At 54.6% G+C, this 13,337-nt stretch overlaps 2 protein-coding genes across 2 annotated transcripts; one reads left to right on the top strand and one right to left on the bottom strand.

Annotated features, from left to right (window-relative positions):
* Positions 1 to 1,793: 1,793 nt before the first annotated feature.
* Positions 1,794 to 4,647, top strand: CkaCkLH20_13022 (sodium/hydrogen exchanger family protein; the record flags this gene model as incomplete). The annotated part of the gene is made up of 5 exons (XM_038895733.1): positions 1,794 to 1,952; positions 2,029 to 2,445; positions 2,501 to 2,600; positions 2,657 to 3,219; positions 3,295 to 4,647. The coding sequence occupies 5 exons, from the start codon at positions 1,794 to 1,796 to the stop codon at positions 4,645 to 4,647; spliced, it is 2,592 nt and encodes an 863-aa protein (XP_038738998.1).
* Positions 4,648 to 5,261: 614 nt separating this feature from the next.
* CkaCkLH20_13021 (uncharacterized protein) lies at positions 5,262 to 6,446 on the bottom strand (the record flags this gene model as incomplete). The annotated part of the gene is made up of 1 exon (XM_038895732.1): positions 5,262 to 6,446. The coding sequence occupies one exon, from the start codon at positions 6,444 to 6,446 to the stop codon at positions 5,262 to 5,264; it is 1,185 nt and encodes a 394-aa protein (XP_038738997.1).
* Positions 6,447 to 13,337: the final 6,891 nt, after the last annotated feature.

Genomic DNA, 13,337 nt, shown 5'->3' with positions numbered 1-13,337 from the left:
ATTACTTCTATTTATAAAATATATTAAGTAACTAACTAGTAATATATTATAATATTATACTAAGTAATATATATTAGATTTATATATTAAACTAATATATATATGTAATTATATATAGCAACCTATTATAACTAAAGCTATTTATTTAGATATAGACCTTTATAGCTAGGATATACGTGCGATATAGGGTAAAATAGCTTCCCTAAACCTCTATAGATGTTTATTATACTATTGCTGCCCCTGCCCCATAGCTTCTCCTTCTTAACGGCATTTGCCTAGTCTCCTCCGCTCTAGTTTTGCTATTGGTGATGAAGATAGAAGAAACAAATACACCGACATTTTGGAACCGCACTAGCTCAATACCACAGGTGGGTAGTCTCTATTAAAATTCAAGCCGTTCCCAGCCTTAATCTGTAACAACATTGGGAGCAGGCCTATTGACAGCTTGACAAGTCCTTCGAACAGTAGTGGCTGAGCTAAGAAAGCCAAGGGCCCAAGCTGTGAACAAGCACATCACGTTGGCAGTTGCAGCAGTCATCCCACCTCATCCAAGGCTCTGCACAGACCGGGGTCCAGGCCCAAATGGCAGGTCACCTTACCCCCAAAACGAAGTCCAAAGGGCAATTGGGGTATTCCCCCGCATTCTCCACGTCGCGCGGTATTTTCACACACCCAGGCATCTCAAATGTTAACGTGGTAGCTATCCCACTGTTAATGTCCCATGGCCTCTTAGGAACCCCCAATAACAGTGGAACCCTGTCAGCACTAACATTCAAGATGCCAGAGGAGTGTTCGCCAAGGGCCGGAAGTCGAAGTACTTCGAAGTAGGTACCTCAGTGTTGCCTGATGGGTAGGTGGGAACAATAATAATAGGTTGGCTACCTTAGCTACCTAAAGGCAAGGAAGGTAACGGGGCGGGGACATTGAACAATGAACCTACTTTACACGGCGGGCTTTCCCTCCAGCAAACACCTTACCACACAGAACGAAGTTGAGGATGTCGCCTGAATCAGGACCCCTGACAAGCGAAACTCTAGGTAAACACCACATCGTTATTGTTCCCTCGTGCCGCAGCGCCAAGTGGGAGGAGTCATTGCACCATTACGCCCGCAGCGTCAGAATGGAGGACTGCCCACACCCAATGCCATCCAAGCTGCGGTGAAGAGTGCCATGTGCCACCCAGCATGCACCCTGCTTGGTGGCGTCCGGCCTGTTTGATATCGGCGCGGGATCCATCTATTGCTTACAGGCACTTGATTGAACAAAGCCAATTTCCAAAGAGGGACACGGCAACTTCGCTTTTAGAAGCAGAGACCCCCGCCCAAAACATCTTCACGTGTTGCCGTGGTGGACTAGCGAAGGGCAAGTGACCAGAATATACAGCGCCAACCCCAACACCACCTGCAATCCTTTGCAGCCACCATCATTAACATCAGACTAACGACAATTATCACCAACCAGACCTCAAGGAACCAACAACCAACAACCAAAAGCCAACGACACCGCAGTCCCAGCCCCCTCGCCGTCCGTTAATACGACCACCAGTACCGACCACCTGGGTCCCATCCGCGTCGCTTCGTCTCGTCCATAAGACAAAGCCTCCCCGCTCGATTCCCTGGTGTCGCCTTCTCGAACAGCCATTTGGGTGTTGACTGAAGCTCACCTTGGAGAATGGGCGTGTGATTGACTTCTATAGCATACCTGTCTCTGCCTCTTCCAGTAAAGTTGCACTCCATCACCGCCATCGCAACCGCGATTCGAGACACCGCGGCGCCAGCCCGACTGTAGCCAGCATGTCGTCCGTAACTTCATTGTTGTCGGCGACGGCCACCTCGTCTGCCGCGCCGAACTCCACGGGCGGAAACAGAGCCACTCCGCAGGGTGGTGTCATTGAGGGCGCAAACCCGTCGCATTACAACCCGAAAGATCCTATCACCATCTTCATCATCCAGGTCCGTCCCCAAGAGTCTATTTGCGAACCGCTCCCCTACGCTTTCCTCTGAGTACTGACATTGCTTGTTTGCTCAGGCCGGGTTGATTATTATCGTCTGCCACCTTCTCCACTGGCCCTTGTCCAAGATCCGACAACCTCGAGTCATCGCCGAAGTCATTGGCGGTATTATCCTCGGTCCCTCTGTCATGGGCCGCATCCCCGGCTTCAAGAACGCCATATTTCCAACAGAGTCCATTCCAAACCTTACCCTCGTTGCCAATCTCGGTTTGGTGCTGTACCTCTTCCTCATTGGCCTCGAGACAGACGTCAGCTTCCTTGTCAGCAACTGGCGTGTAGCGACGTCGGTCGCGGTCGCGGGACTAGCATTACCCTTCGCTTTGGGATGCGCACTCGCCTGGGGCTTGTATAACCAGTTCTCTGGCGATGAAGGAGTCACGCACATCAACTTCAGTGTTTATATGCTCTTCATCGGTGTAGCTATTGCCATCACGGTTTGTGGCCTTCTATTGTCATCCACCTGGCTGTATTACTGACCACACTTTTCAGGCTTTCCCTGTCCTCTGCAGAATTCTGACGGAACTGAAGCTGCTCGACACTACGGTTGGTGTCATCGTTCTTTCCGCAGGCGTAGCCAACGATGTGGTTGGTGAGTTGCGGCTCGAGTAACCCCCTCTAGACTCAGAATCTAACCATACTTTTCAGGGTGGATTCTCCTCGCCCTTTGCGTTGCCCTCGCAAACGCAGGAACCGGTCTTGCGGCCTTGTGGATCTTCCTGGCCTGTACTGGCTATACACTGGCTCTCTTCTTTGCCGTGAAACCTGCTCTTGCGTGGCTTCTGCGCCGCTCCGGGAGCATTGAGAACGGACCGTCGCAAAGCATGATCGCGCTTATCCTGCTTGTTGCCCTTGCGTCGGCCTTCTTCACGGGCATCATTGGTGTTCATGCCATTTTCGGAGGGTTTCTAGTCGGTCTCATTCTGCCGCGTGAAAATGGCTTTGCCATTAGGGTCACTGAAAAGCTGGAAGACTTGATCGGCGCTCTTTTCTTGCCGCTGTACTTCACCCTGTCTGGACTGAACACCAACCTTGGCCTTCTGAACAGCGGCATAACCTGGGGTTACGTCTTCGCCGTCACTTTCACTGCTTTCTTCACCAAAATCATCGGTGCCACCCTCGCTGCGCGGTTGAACGGCTTGGTCTGGAGAGAATCGTTTGCCATCGGGGCCCTGATGAGTTGCAAGGGTCTCGTAGAGTTGATCGTTCTGGTATGATCTTGGTCCCCCCAACTCCCGTCGAGAGGCCGTACAACTGTACATTGACACGCTAACCTGCTTTCCCAGAATATTGGCTTGCAAGCCAAAATCCTGAGCACCAGAACATTTACCATCTTCGTCGTCATGGCCCTCCTGACCACGTTTTCCACGACCCCGCTGACCTCGTTTCTGTACCCTCCATGGTACCAGAAAAAGCTCGAGGCATGGAAGCGCGGAGAAATCGACTGGGACACGGGTGAAGCCATCGCCGGCGCCGGCACCGGTGACGACACGGACACTGTCAAGCCCGCTAGTGATCGAGTCCGACGGATGTTGGTGTATCTTCGCCTCGATAACATGCCAGCGATGCTCAACCTGGTTTCCCTCTTTGGGAAGCAGACCTCGTCTGGTTCCAAGTCCAGTACCGACGAAAAGGGAAGCCTTTCCGTCGACACACCAGTTTCCGGGTCCTCTTTGAAGGACTCGCAGGCCGTCCGAGCTCATGGTTTCCGCTTGTTGCACTTGACGGATCGAGATTCTTCCGTCATGACCGTGTCCCAAGTGGCCGAGTTCACTCGCAATGACCCAGTGGTGAACATCTTCCGCACCGCTGGACAATTCCTCAAAGTCGCCGTATCTGGCGAGGTGTCGATTATGCCGGAGACCCGCTTCGCGGAAGCGCTTCTGTCAAAGTCGTCAGACATTTCATCGGATCTTTTGCTCGTTCCTTGGAGCGAGAGCGGCAGCCTGGTTGACTCACAGGTCCTCTCAGCCGACAATGCCAACTACAAGCTGGGAGCAGCGTACACAGGATTTGCCAAGTCACTTCTCGCCTCCACGGATCACAACATCGGCATCTTCTTCTCTAATATGGTTTCCTCGTCAGCCGATACCGCGCCGGAGCGCAACAGGCTGATGCGGGCGTACTCCTTCAGCGACATCCACCACGACATCCCATCGATTCCTGTCACCAACAAGTCCCATCACATCTTCATGCCGTATTTCGGCGGTAACGACGACAGGCTCGCACTCATGCTCGTACTTCAGCTTTGCGAGAAGCAGAATGCTACAGCGACGGTAGTTCATTTCAGTTCGGGAGAAGACACGGACGCTTCACGCCACGATGCCGACTACTTCGGCTTCATTTCTACCCACCTACCGGCCGTTGTGGGATCTCGCGTCAAGTTCGAAACGTCTTCTGCCAGCAACCCCGTTGACGCTGCTCTGAGCCAAGCCTCTTCCGCTATCCGAGCCGATACCCGGGATATTTCATGGCACAATCTGATTCTCTTGGGACGTCGTGTCACTGCCCAGTCCGCGCGAGGCAACATGTATGCCAACGTTTCGGGCGACATCAAGGAGTGCCTGGGCCTAGCCGCTGGTGTCTTTATTTCGTCTGGCATCAAGGCCGATTTGCTGGTGGTTCAAGCCAAGGCATAGTCGGTCTGGCGTGGACGATCCATCTGTCCAACTCTTCCATTGTGCCTGCGACTGCAAGTAAGGCTTGTGTCTGGTTGGGGCTGCCGCACACGATACAGCCTCGTGTAGGTCGCGTCGACGGTCTGCCCCTCTGTAGTTGCAGCCACAGCCACGCTGGTAGATTGGATAGGAAGCTAGGTCGACGTGCTGTGGTGTTTTGAAACGATGGCGCATTGTATATGATGACTCTACGTAATACCCATTCTATGTTATTGAAATTTACCTTCTTGCCAACTTTGTTTGCCGTTTATCTATGCGCGAGACCGGAGAAAATCAATCTCTTGCGAGCCCTACTCATAGCCGATGCTTCGCTCGCTGTGTCTACGCTCTTCCGCTTCTCAACCAGTGTCATTTACCCCTGCTCCTGTTGCGATCCCACTCGTCTCCGCGTCATTTCTTCATGAATCATGGACAAAGAAAGAAGCGCTGCCTAGATACCGACGACCAAACGCCATGCCGAAAAGAAGAAAATGTCTTACTGTGCTTGCAATGATGCCACATGCTGAGTATTATAAGGGAAAGGAGAAGTTGACTGGATCCTCGAGTTGAATGATGATGGCGAGAGATTTCCGCCATTAGCGTCGTTTGCGACCGCTTCCTTCTCTACCACCGCTCCCAGTTCGTCGGTTGACGTTATTTACCGCCGGTGTCATGACGAAATTGCGGATACCCATCTCGCAGGCCTGCCGTAAAACCTGATGGCGCTTACCGCCCTGCATGTTCGCGGCCTTGTGACCAACAAACGTGTCTACCAGAGCGGCGCCCAGGGCAGCCGTTGCAACACGGCCACCCTTCTCACCTATCCAAGGGCCGGGATCGTTGCGCATCTGATAGGCCGCCTGGCTGCCGACGCGGAAAGCGGTCTGGGCCGCTTCGCCGAGTGCGGCGTACCCGACAGCAGACTTGGCTCTTGGGCGGGCCCCGGCGGCGGCGCCGTTCACGGCGGCTTTCCTCGGCATTGACCGACCTCTGACCGAACGGCGCGGTGTGGGCTGATCTGGCGAGTGGTTTCTGTAACGGCCGCGGCCCTGAGAGGCGTAATCTTTCGGGGCAGAGCGGGGATCGGAGTCGTAGTCGGGATATCGAAAGCGACGTGATTCGCCAGTGTCACGAGGGACACCACCGTCATGATCGGCGTGGCGCGATCTTCGTCTATCGCTGACACGAGGCTCAGCGTCATAGTCGGCGTGACGGGAGCGGCGTCTGTCGCTAGGGCGCGGCTCCGGATCGTACTCGGGATATTTGGAGCGTCTAGTATCGCTCGTCCGGGGCGGGTGGTAGGCGTGTTGGCGCTCGCGACCTCGGCGAGAGGCGGGCGCGTACGCATCGAAGTCTTGGCGGTCGTCAGCGGCACGGTAGGGACCGGCGGCTGAGCGACCGTGGCTCCGGACGCGTCGGGGATAGGCGTCGTCGTCGTGGTGGCGGTCTCTGGGGGGTTTGCGGTCGGGTTTTGAGTCTAGCGGAGGAGGGTAGTCATCCGGGGCGGTGTCCTTGCGGTCCTTACGGTCCTTACGGTCCTTCCGATGCTTGCGACTCTCGCGCGACTCTTTCTCGGGCTCGGGTTCTAGGTGATGGTCGTCGTATGAAGCGACAGGGGGAGCAGCGGGCTCTGATCTGCCGCGACGACGAGGACCTGGACTGCGGCCGCGGGCGGGATACGGGTCGTCATAGGGGCCAGCAGGACGTTCATACTGGTATGGGTAGGGCGGGTATGGAGAATCCAGATCGATGTCGGTTCCTCGACGGTGAGGGCGTCCCATTCTTGAACAGGGATTGGCGTGTGTATGGGCTGAGCGGGGAGGCGAATGGAAGAGGCGAAGATGAGGGTCGGGATGTACAGATGTGGTGTTGACGAGCCTGCTAGTGGCTTGGGAGTTCAAGACCAAAGGATTAGCATGCTAAGAAGAGGAGAGCAGACGGGAATGCCATGACAGAGGAGGGAGGTCGGGTGTTGGGTATATAATAATAGGTAGGTAGGTGAAGCACAAAGGAAGTAGATGGGTGAGGCCCGGCACCTAGGAGCCTGCAGGGGTGGTTGGATGTGTTGGCTGAGGTGGTCGGTGCGGAAAGGAGGACCGTGGTGCGTAAGGTAAGGCAAGGTACCTAGATGTCCGTACCGGTCGATTAATGTGTATCATATTCGTAGTAGAGTGAAATGAAAGCCTGACGAGACCAGACCAAACCAGACAAGCAAGATCAGACCGGATGGGGTTCGACGAGGATACCGGTAGCGTCACAGGAACTCCTGCGATCGGCTGACCGCTGTCATTTTGCGGGGAGGGGGGGTTGTGGGTGGTTACGGGTCGGCGACTCCACTAACTTCCAGTGAGGTCAAGGTTAGGTCGGGGCATCCAGTCACGATGCAGCGTCCAGCCCGAGTGTTTTTGGGGTCCCGGTCCAGTCCAGTCCTGTCCAGTCCTGTCGGGTGTCGCGTGTGTGTGTCGACTTGAAGGTGGCGGAACTTGGAAGCTTCAAGATGGGACGGGACGGGACACTGGAGGGATTTTTTTCTTTCTTCGTCCACCTCACTCCAACTCTGGAAGTCATCACTGCTTCAGTGGGGTGGCAACTGCTTCCCTTTTTTCCGCATATAAGGTATCGTATCTTGTCTTCCATTTCTATGTTTCTCTCTTATGTCCTAGGGTTTCTCTTTCCTTCTCTCATCACCTGAGGTCTGATGTTGGGTCACTTCTCTTCAGGGTAACTGGCTGCCTTGAGTATTACCTACCTAAGATGGGTACCCAACCTAGGTATCAAACATACCGTAGATAATCAGACCGTTAGACCGTCACCCTAATTTAGGCAATTCGGAGAAATTCGCTGCATATGGTGTTGCAGAATGCTTGGAAGAATGGAATCGGAGCAACCGTTGGAGATTGTGGCTGGCAAGCAGGATCAGGTAGCTAACCACTCAGGCACTCAAGGGCATCTATTCGTACCTACCTACCTATTCCTCACGATATATGCAGGGTCCAGCTTATGACGTCACATGCCCGAGGAAAACCCACTCTCACCACTCACCCAATACCTAAGGTACCGGTGCATTTTCCATCCTCGCACTGCATCATTCTCCCTCCATCGCCTTGGGCTCTCCTAGTGCCGGCCGCATCATGCATGACTCGACTCGTCTTTTGGCCATCGTTGGTTGAGTCGGCATTCGCAAATACATTGGGTACCATGTCCATCGACCCAGACTAACATACCTACCTCGGGTCAGCAACCATCCAGATCGCCACAGCTCTTTCATTCGTTGCCAAGTTTGCTTCTCGACTCTGCTCTCCCGTCGTCTATCCCATCAGCCACTCCCGCTTGCACACGTCGTTCTCATGCTTCACCCTTGTCCATACGGTACAATTACCACCGCGGCTCTACCCGGTCGGATTGCAACCTCTGCTGTCGCGGTCAACCATGCCATGACGTCAACCACGATTGACGCTCAGCCCGACGGCCTACCTAGAATGACTGCCGACTGCCTATTATTTCTGCCATCACAGACAGAGAGGCTCAACCGCCTAGTCGACGCCATCCGCGCTTGAACTGTCCTGTCGTCGGCACCGCCACGAGAAAGTAAGCTCTTGCCATTGCTCGCCCTGAAAACCAACCCCGGGCGGGTGATCAACGAGCGATCCTGCGGCACGTGAGCAAGCCCTTTGCCGGTAAACGTCCCTACTGCAAGTCCTGTTAAGACAATGTCAATCTTCCAGCGGGATATATGGATTCTGACTTTTGCTAGTGCCGCGGGCCATGCATTCGTCCCTGCGCATCTCGCGGGGGAAAAGAGAACATCTCAGTGAATAGCGGTCAGCACTTGATGTTAGTCTTGTCGCCCTACCCAATGGTCACGATACCCAGCCAAGTTGGCGTGCTCGCCTGTCACATCCTTTGGTCCCTGTTGTGCCTTTCGCGAAGGTGCCGTGGACTTGACTCGCGATAGAGGAGTGACGTTGTGATGCCACTTGAGTGCGACCATGGGACAGACTGTACCGCCCACCTCCGTGTTGACCTGATGCGGGGTTGGCTGTGTATTCTGACCTGTCTTCATGACGAGTGTTTTGTGTAGTCAATAATTATCACTACACTGCTCCATACCCGCCTCATGTACCAATAAACATGGGACTATGCACTCCCGAGTCGCAGCCATGTAAGCAAGCCACATTTCCAGAGATGCCGTGTCAGTCCTATCGGCTTCGGCTACAGTTCGACGACGAGGTCGGGGCCGCGTTACCTCCCGCTCTTCATCGACATGGATGCGTGCAACTTCGGAAAGAGAAGAATTCGTACAGCCAAAGCACGCGTTCCTGAGAATCTCGCATGGGTCTGCTGGTGAAGTCCGGGTCCGACAAAAAGAAACAGCCTAGGGCCAGCCTTCGACAAATCTATCGGTGTGACATCCTTCGCTTCGGCAAATACTGTAATCCAGGCCATGCGTGCGCTTGCGGCAAGTGAGGCGTTCGTAGGCGCCATCATGTGGTCTTGTGACGGGTTCCACGCCAAGTTGCGCGATCGACACGAGAACCCGAGCCGATTCTCCCGCGAAAACTTTCAGACCATTTACACGACCAAACCAACCCCATGTCTCACTGCGTCTCATTTTCATCTCAGATCCGCAGTTGTGCAGTTGTTGCTGCCCAGGTCCTGCGAATGGAGTCGGGACTACAAGGGGAAGCGGTAGCACTGAGGGAAAGTCAGCTGACTAGGGCGCTGGGTTCGATTTGAGGCGGTTCGGAAAAGGGGGCTCAGAAGTTCATCGTCGTGACCGTTGATTGAAGGAGGAGGTTTACAATCTTCGGAGCACCGTCTGACACGGGCGCGGGATCGGCCCCACCCGTCTCGGGGCGGTGACGGACTCCACGTCCCGTCTGCCGCAGTGTACGTCCCACACCGGGGTACGAACCATTGCTACGGTGGCGAAACACTTCCAGATCTGGTCTTCATCCCAAGGCCGCGGGACTGAGTCAATGCCTTACGGCCGGGCCGCTCCTGTGTCATGATGTAGTGGATGGGAGGGCAACCAGGAACATCGTCGCTCAGGTGTTTGTTTACATAGACCTTCGTGATCCCGAGTCGGGTGCGGTGTTTGGTCGAGCGGCGGCCATATTTTATACCAGCAAAACTCGAATGTCTGATGCCGCCCATCGTGGCGTTCGAGTTGGCGAGCTTGCGGGCTACAGATGCGGTCTCCTCGTCCCATCCTGAGATTACCCCATGACACGGAAACCCTGGTCGCAGACGTTCAGACTCGTCGGCCCCATCACCCAATCTCCGCCGACGAAAATAAGCATGAGATAAGGACGTTCCCGTTTAGGATATGTCTACCGTGCCTGCCACAGTAAGACGACGACCCACGGCATATCCGCCTTCACGTGTTTGCAATCGGTCGCATATCAGTTTTGGCTCATATGATCACTGTAAGGGGGGGAGAGGGGGAAAGGGAGACATGATCCCGTTTCCAGTCTGTTGGCTTCGCCCTGCAGGATGACCAACATGCGGCGCACGAAGGACACCAGTAGAAAGGTTCGGGTTCCCCAGCATCACTACTACATAGTAGAGTTACCGATAGCCTCGCCGCCGTGTCCAGGGACTGTGCGACACCAACACCGTATCGCAGCATTGCAGGATGCAGCATGCAATGCGAAAGGCAAGTTACGCTGTGCTTCTGGTAGATATATATATGATGTTGAAGAATGCTGGATTAAGGATTTGAGATGGACCGGGACCACATGGTCACCGGTCAAAGTCGCGGCGGCGGCTTGTGCGACTTGACTGTATGGTCTGCGTGACCTGCGCTCATTCAAGACATGTCCAGAGATGATGAAGATCGTATCATCTGTAGAGCAAGTTCAGAGGCGGTCCACTCGTCGCAAGCGCGTAAGCCTGGCGCTCGGTTTGTGCCAGTGACTGGAGCATCGCAAGACCTTTCGGCACCCAAGGTAGGTTTGAAGCAAAACGGCCTCTAGTCAGTGGACGGGCCCAGAGAGCTGGAGATGAATAAAGGCGGTTCTTTCCTCCCCAGGCCAGCCCGGCCCAGCTCAGCCAGGTATTGTCGAAGCCAATCGGTCTTATTAAGCCGGCCAGCTTGGAGATTCGGCCCCGGACTTGTGCCCAGTCCAGGTCGAGTGCGCGTGTGCAGCTGGCGGTGATGGCGTCGGGTCTGAGCTCGATGCACTAGCGCTGCGGTGCCCCCCTACCCAGTACCTTACCTCACACCTAGGTAGTTCGTGGGGGTGGGCCAATGCTGGAGCGAGCTGGCAATCACAATCGGAATCGTAATCAGAGAGGCCGGGGTGCAGGTCGGCTCGGGGGGTTCCTATCGCCCAGACGAATGACAGGTGCCAGATTAGACCGTAAGGTAAAGGTAAGGTAGGGTGAAGGAGCATCAGCAGCACGTATCTGACCGATCGGTGGGGTTCGCCGCCGCTCGCCCGGTAGTGTCCACGTCTCGTTGGAAATGTCCGTACTCCATGCCATGTCCAGACGTCCGAAGACGATAACGACAGAAAAGGGAGGTGCACTTTATTTGTGTAAGGCAGTTCGGGCTGGCCCGGTTCTGGCTTCTGACGAAGAGACCCGAGTTGTTGCAAGGCTGTGAACCTGAAGGGAGGTTGTCGGAGGCGCTCTCCGGATTCCGATCGAGAGATGAGAGTGGTACAAAAAAGCTGAAAGAGGCGTCTGCAAGTACAGATGGCGCCAGAGAGGCATGGCTGATGAGGAATGGAAGCGCCCAAGGCAAGACATTGCATCGCGCGGCGGTGGAGAGTTTGTCGACGTGGCCGGCTTGGCGAGGTTCGGGACGTGGAATCCGCTTGATGTCTCACATATTCCGTCTGCCGGTCGAGCCTGGAATAGCAACAACGCTGACATTCCCAGCCCGGGCAGGTCATCTCGACGAGGTGTACGGAGTGCTCCCCGGTTAGCGGTTAGCGGTTAGCGGTCAGCGGTCAGCCCTCAGCGGTGTGGTGGCGCTGCGCTGTCAAGACGCACTGCTGCAGCAATGAGACACGAAAAAGAAAGCAGAAGAAGCTGGAGGTGTCGAAGCACGAACGAGGTCGAGCTGTACCGAATCGATCCAGACTCGGCAGCAGCAGCAGCAGCAGCAGCAGCAGCTCGAAAGGTTTATCCGTAAGGTAAGGTCGGTTGGTACGGAGTAGGTAAGATGGCCGTATACGGTATCAGTGTCGTTCAGTCCACGCTTATCGCTCGCAGATGCGGCCCCACTCGGCCACGGCCGCTCTCTCCGAGAACGGTCTAGTGTCGGGCCTTCCTAGGCCAATGGGGGACGATGAAATCCCGGATTTTTAGCTATGTGGATACCTCAATGGACTGTACCTTAAAGTGGGCAATACGTAGGGTACGTACCTAACCGCGCACGCGAACGTGCACCGCTGCCGGTCATCGCCCGCCCCGCCCCGCCTCGTTTGCAGACACAATCAACCATGAAAATGTCAGACGGACCCGAAGACCAGGTCAGCAGGAGACAGACGGGTGAGAGAGAGAAAGAGACGGCCGTCGTGAGAGGGGAAAGTAGCATGGAAAGAAAAATTAAAAGGCTAGGTAGTGGAGAAGGGTAAAGAAGGAGAAGAACAAGTCCGGCTGTAACGTTCAGCAAACAAATCCATGGATGTTTACGCCCAGCTGCAGTGGTATTTGAGAAGCGATACCACCTATTATCTTTACCTTAACTTGGTCGGGATTCAAACGTCTCGGGCCACCGACGTTCCCTCAATCAAGACCAAGTAGTGCTCACCGGCCCAAGGTTCCTTGCCTTAGTCTGCAGTTTCCGTCACCTTAAAACCACCTTAGCTTCCACTGGGTCCGAACGAACCTCTCTCCGACTTGTCGATGGGGACTTTTTACTCTTTTCTGCCCCTGCCCTAATATTGAGGTACCTTACACACACGCACACACACACACACACACACACGCATACACACACGCGCGCGACCACAACCACAACCGCAACCACAGCCGTGTTGTACACATACAGTTTGGCAAGGCAAGGTAACCCGGGTAAGGAGGGGCATGGTATCCATCCCGCCTGCACGCACTTTTGTACGACGCGTCTTTTTATTTCAGCCCTCACAATATACATCAACGGCAAGGGACTGTCACCGACTGAGATCTTCCGTAACAACCATGTTAAGGTTGCCCAGCATGGCTGCTCGGCGTTCAATGTGTTGTCCTGCTCATGCGTAGAAGACGCAAGACATTTGAGCTCTCCGCTGGCTTAAGCGCCCTCTTGCCCCTGCAACTCAAGCATGCCGCTGTTCTTGAATCGCGCCGTGGCGCATCCGTACAGCAGATTCCTGGCGTGACATGGCAATGAAAATTGGACGATGAAGATGGACGGCTCCATTCCCGAAAGCAGCCACACCGAACGGACTCCTTGAGACTTTTAGCCCGGTTTCTGGCGCCTCCATACCATGTGGTCAAGTATTCATACCTTACCTACAGTCGGTATCCGTATATGCCAAGGTACAGGGTGAGAGTGGGTGAGTGAGTAAATGGCGGTACTAATCCGCGGGTCCTTGCTCTGATTAGATATCGCTTTGGCTAGGTCTTCGTCAATCTAAAGCATACATAGTAGTTAGTCGACAACGGACACGCAGCAAGTGGCCACACCAACACCAACGGCCAGCTGCCTCCTACTCCAA

This window comes from Colletotrichum karsti (assembly GCF_011947395.1).
Source record: "Colletotrichum karsti strain CkLH20 chromosome Unknown Scaffold69, whole genome shotgun sequence".
Classification (NCBI taxonomy): domain Eukaryota; kingdom Fungi; phylum Ascomycota; class Sordariomycetes; order Glomerellales; family Glomerellaceae; genus Colletotrichum; species Colletotrichum karsti.
The sequence above is the reverse complement of the archived record's forward strand: the minus strand, read 5'-3'. Positions and strand labels throughout refer to the sequence as shown.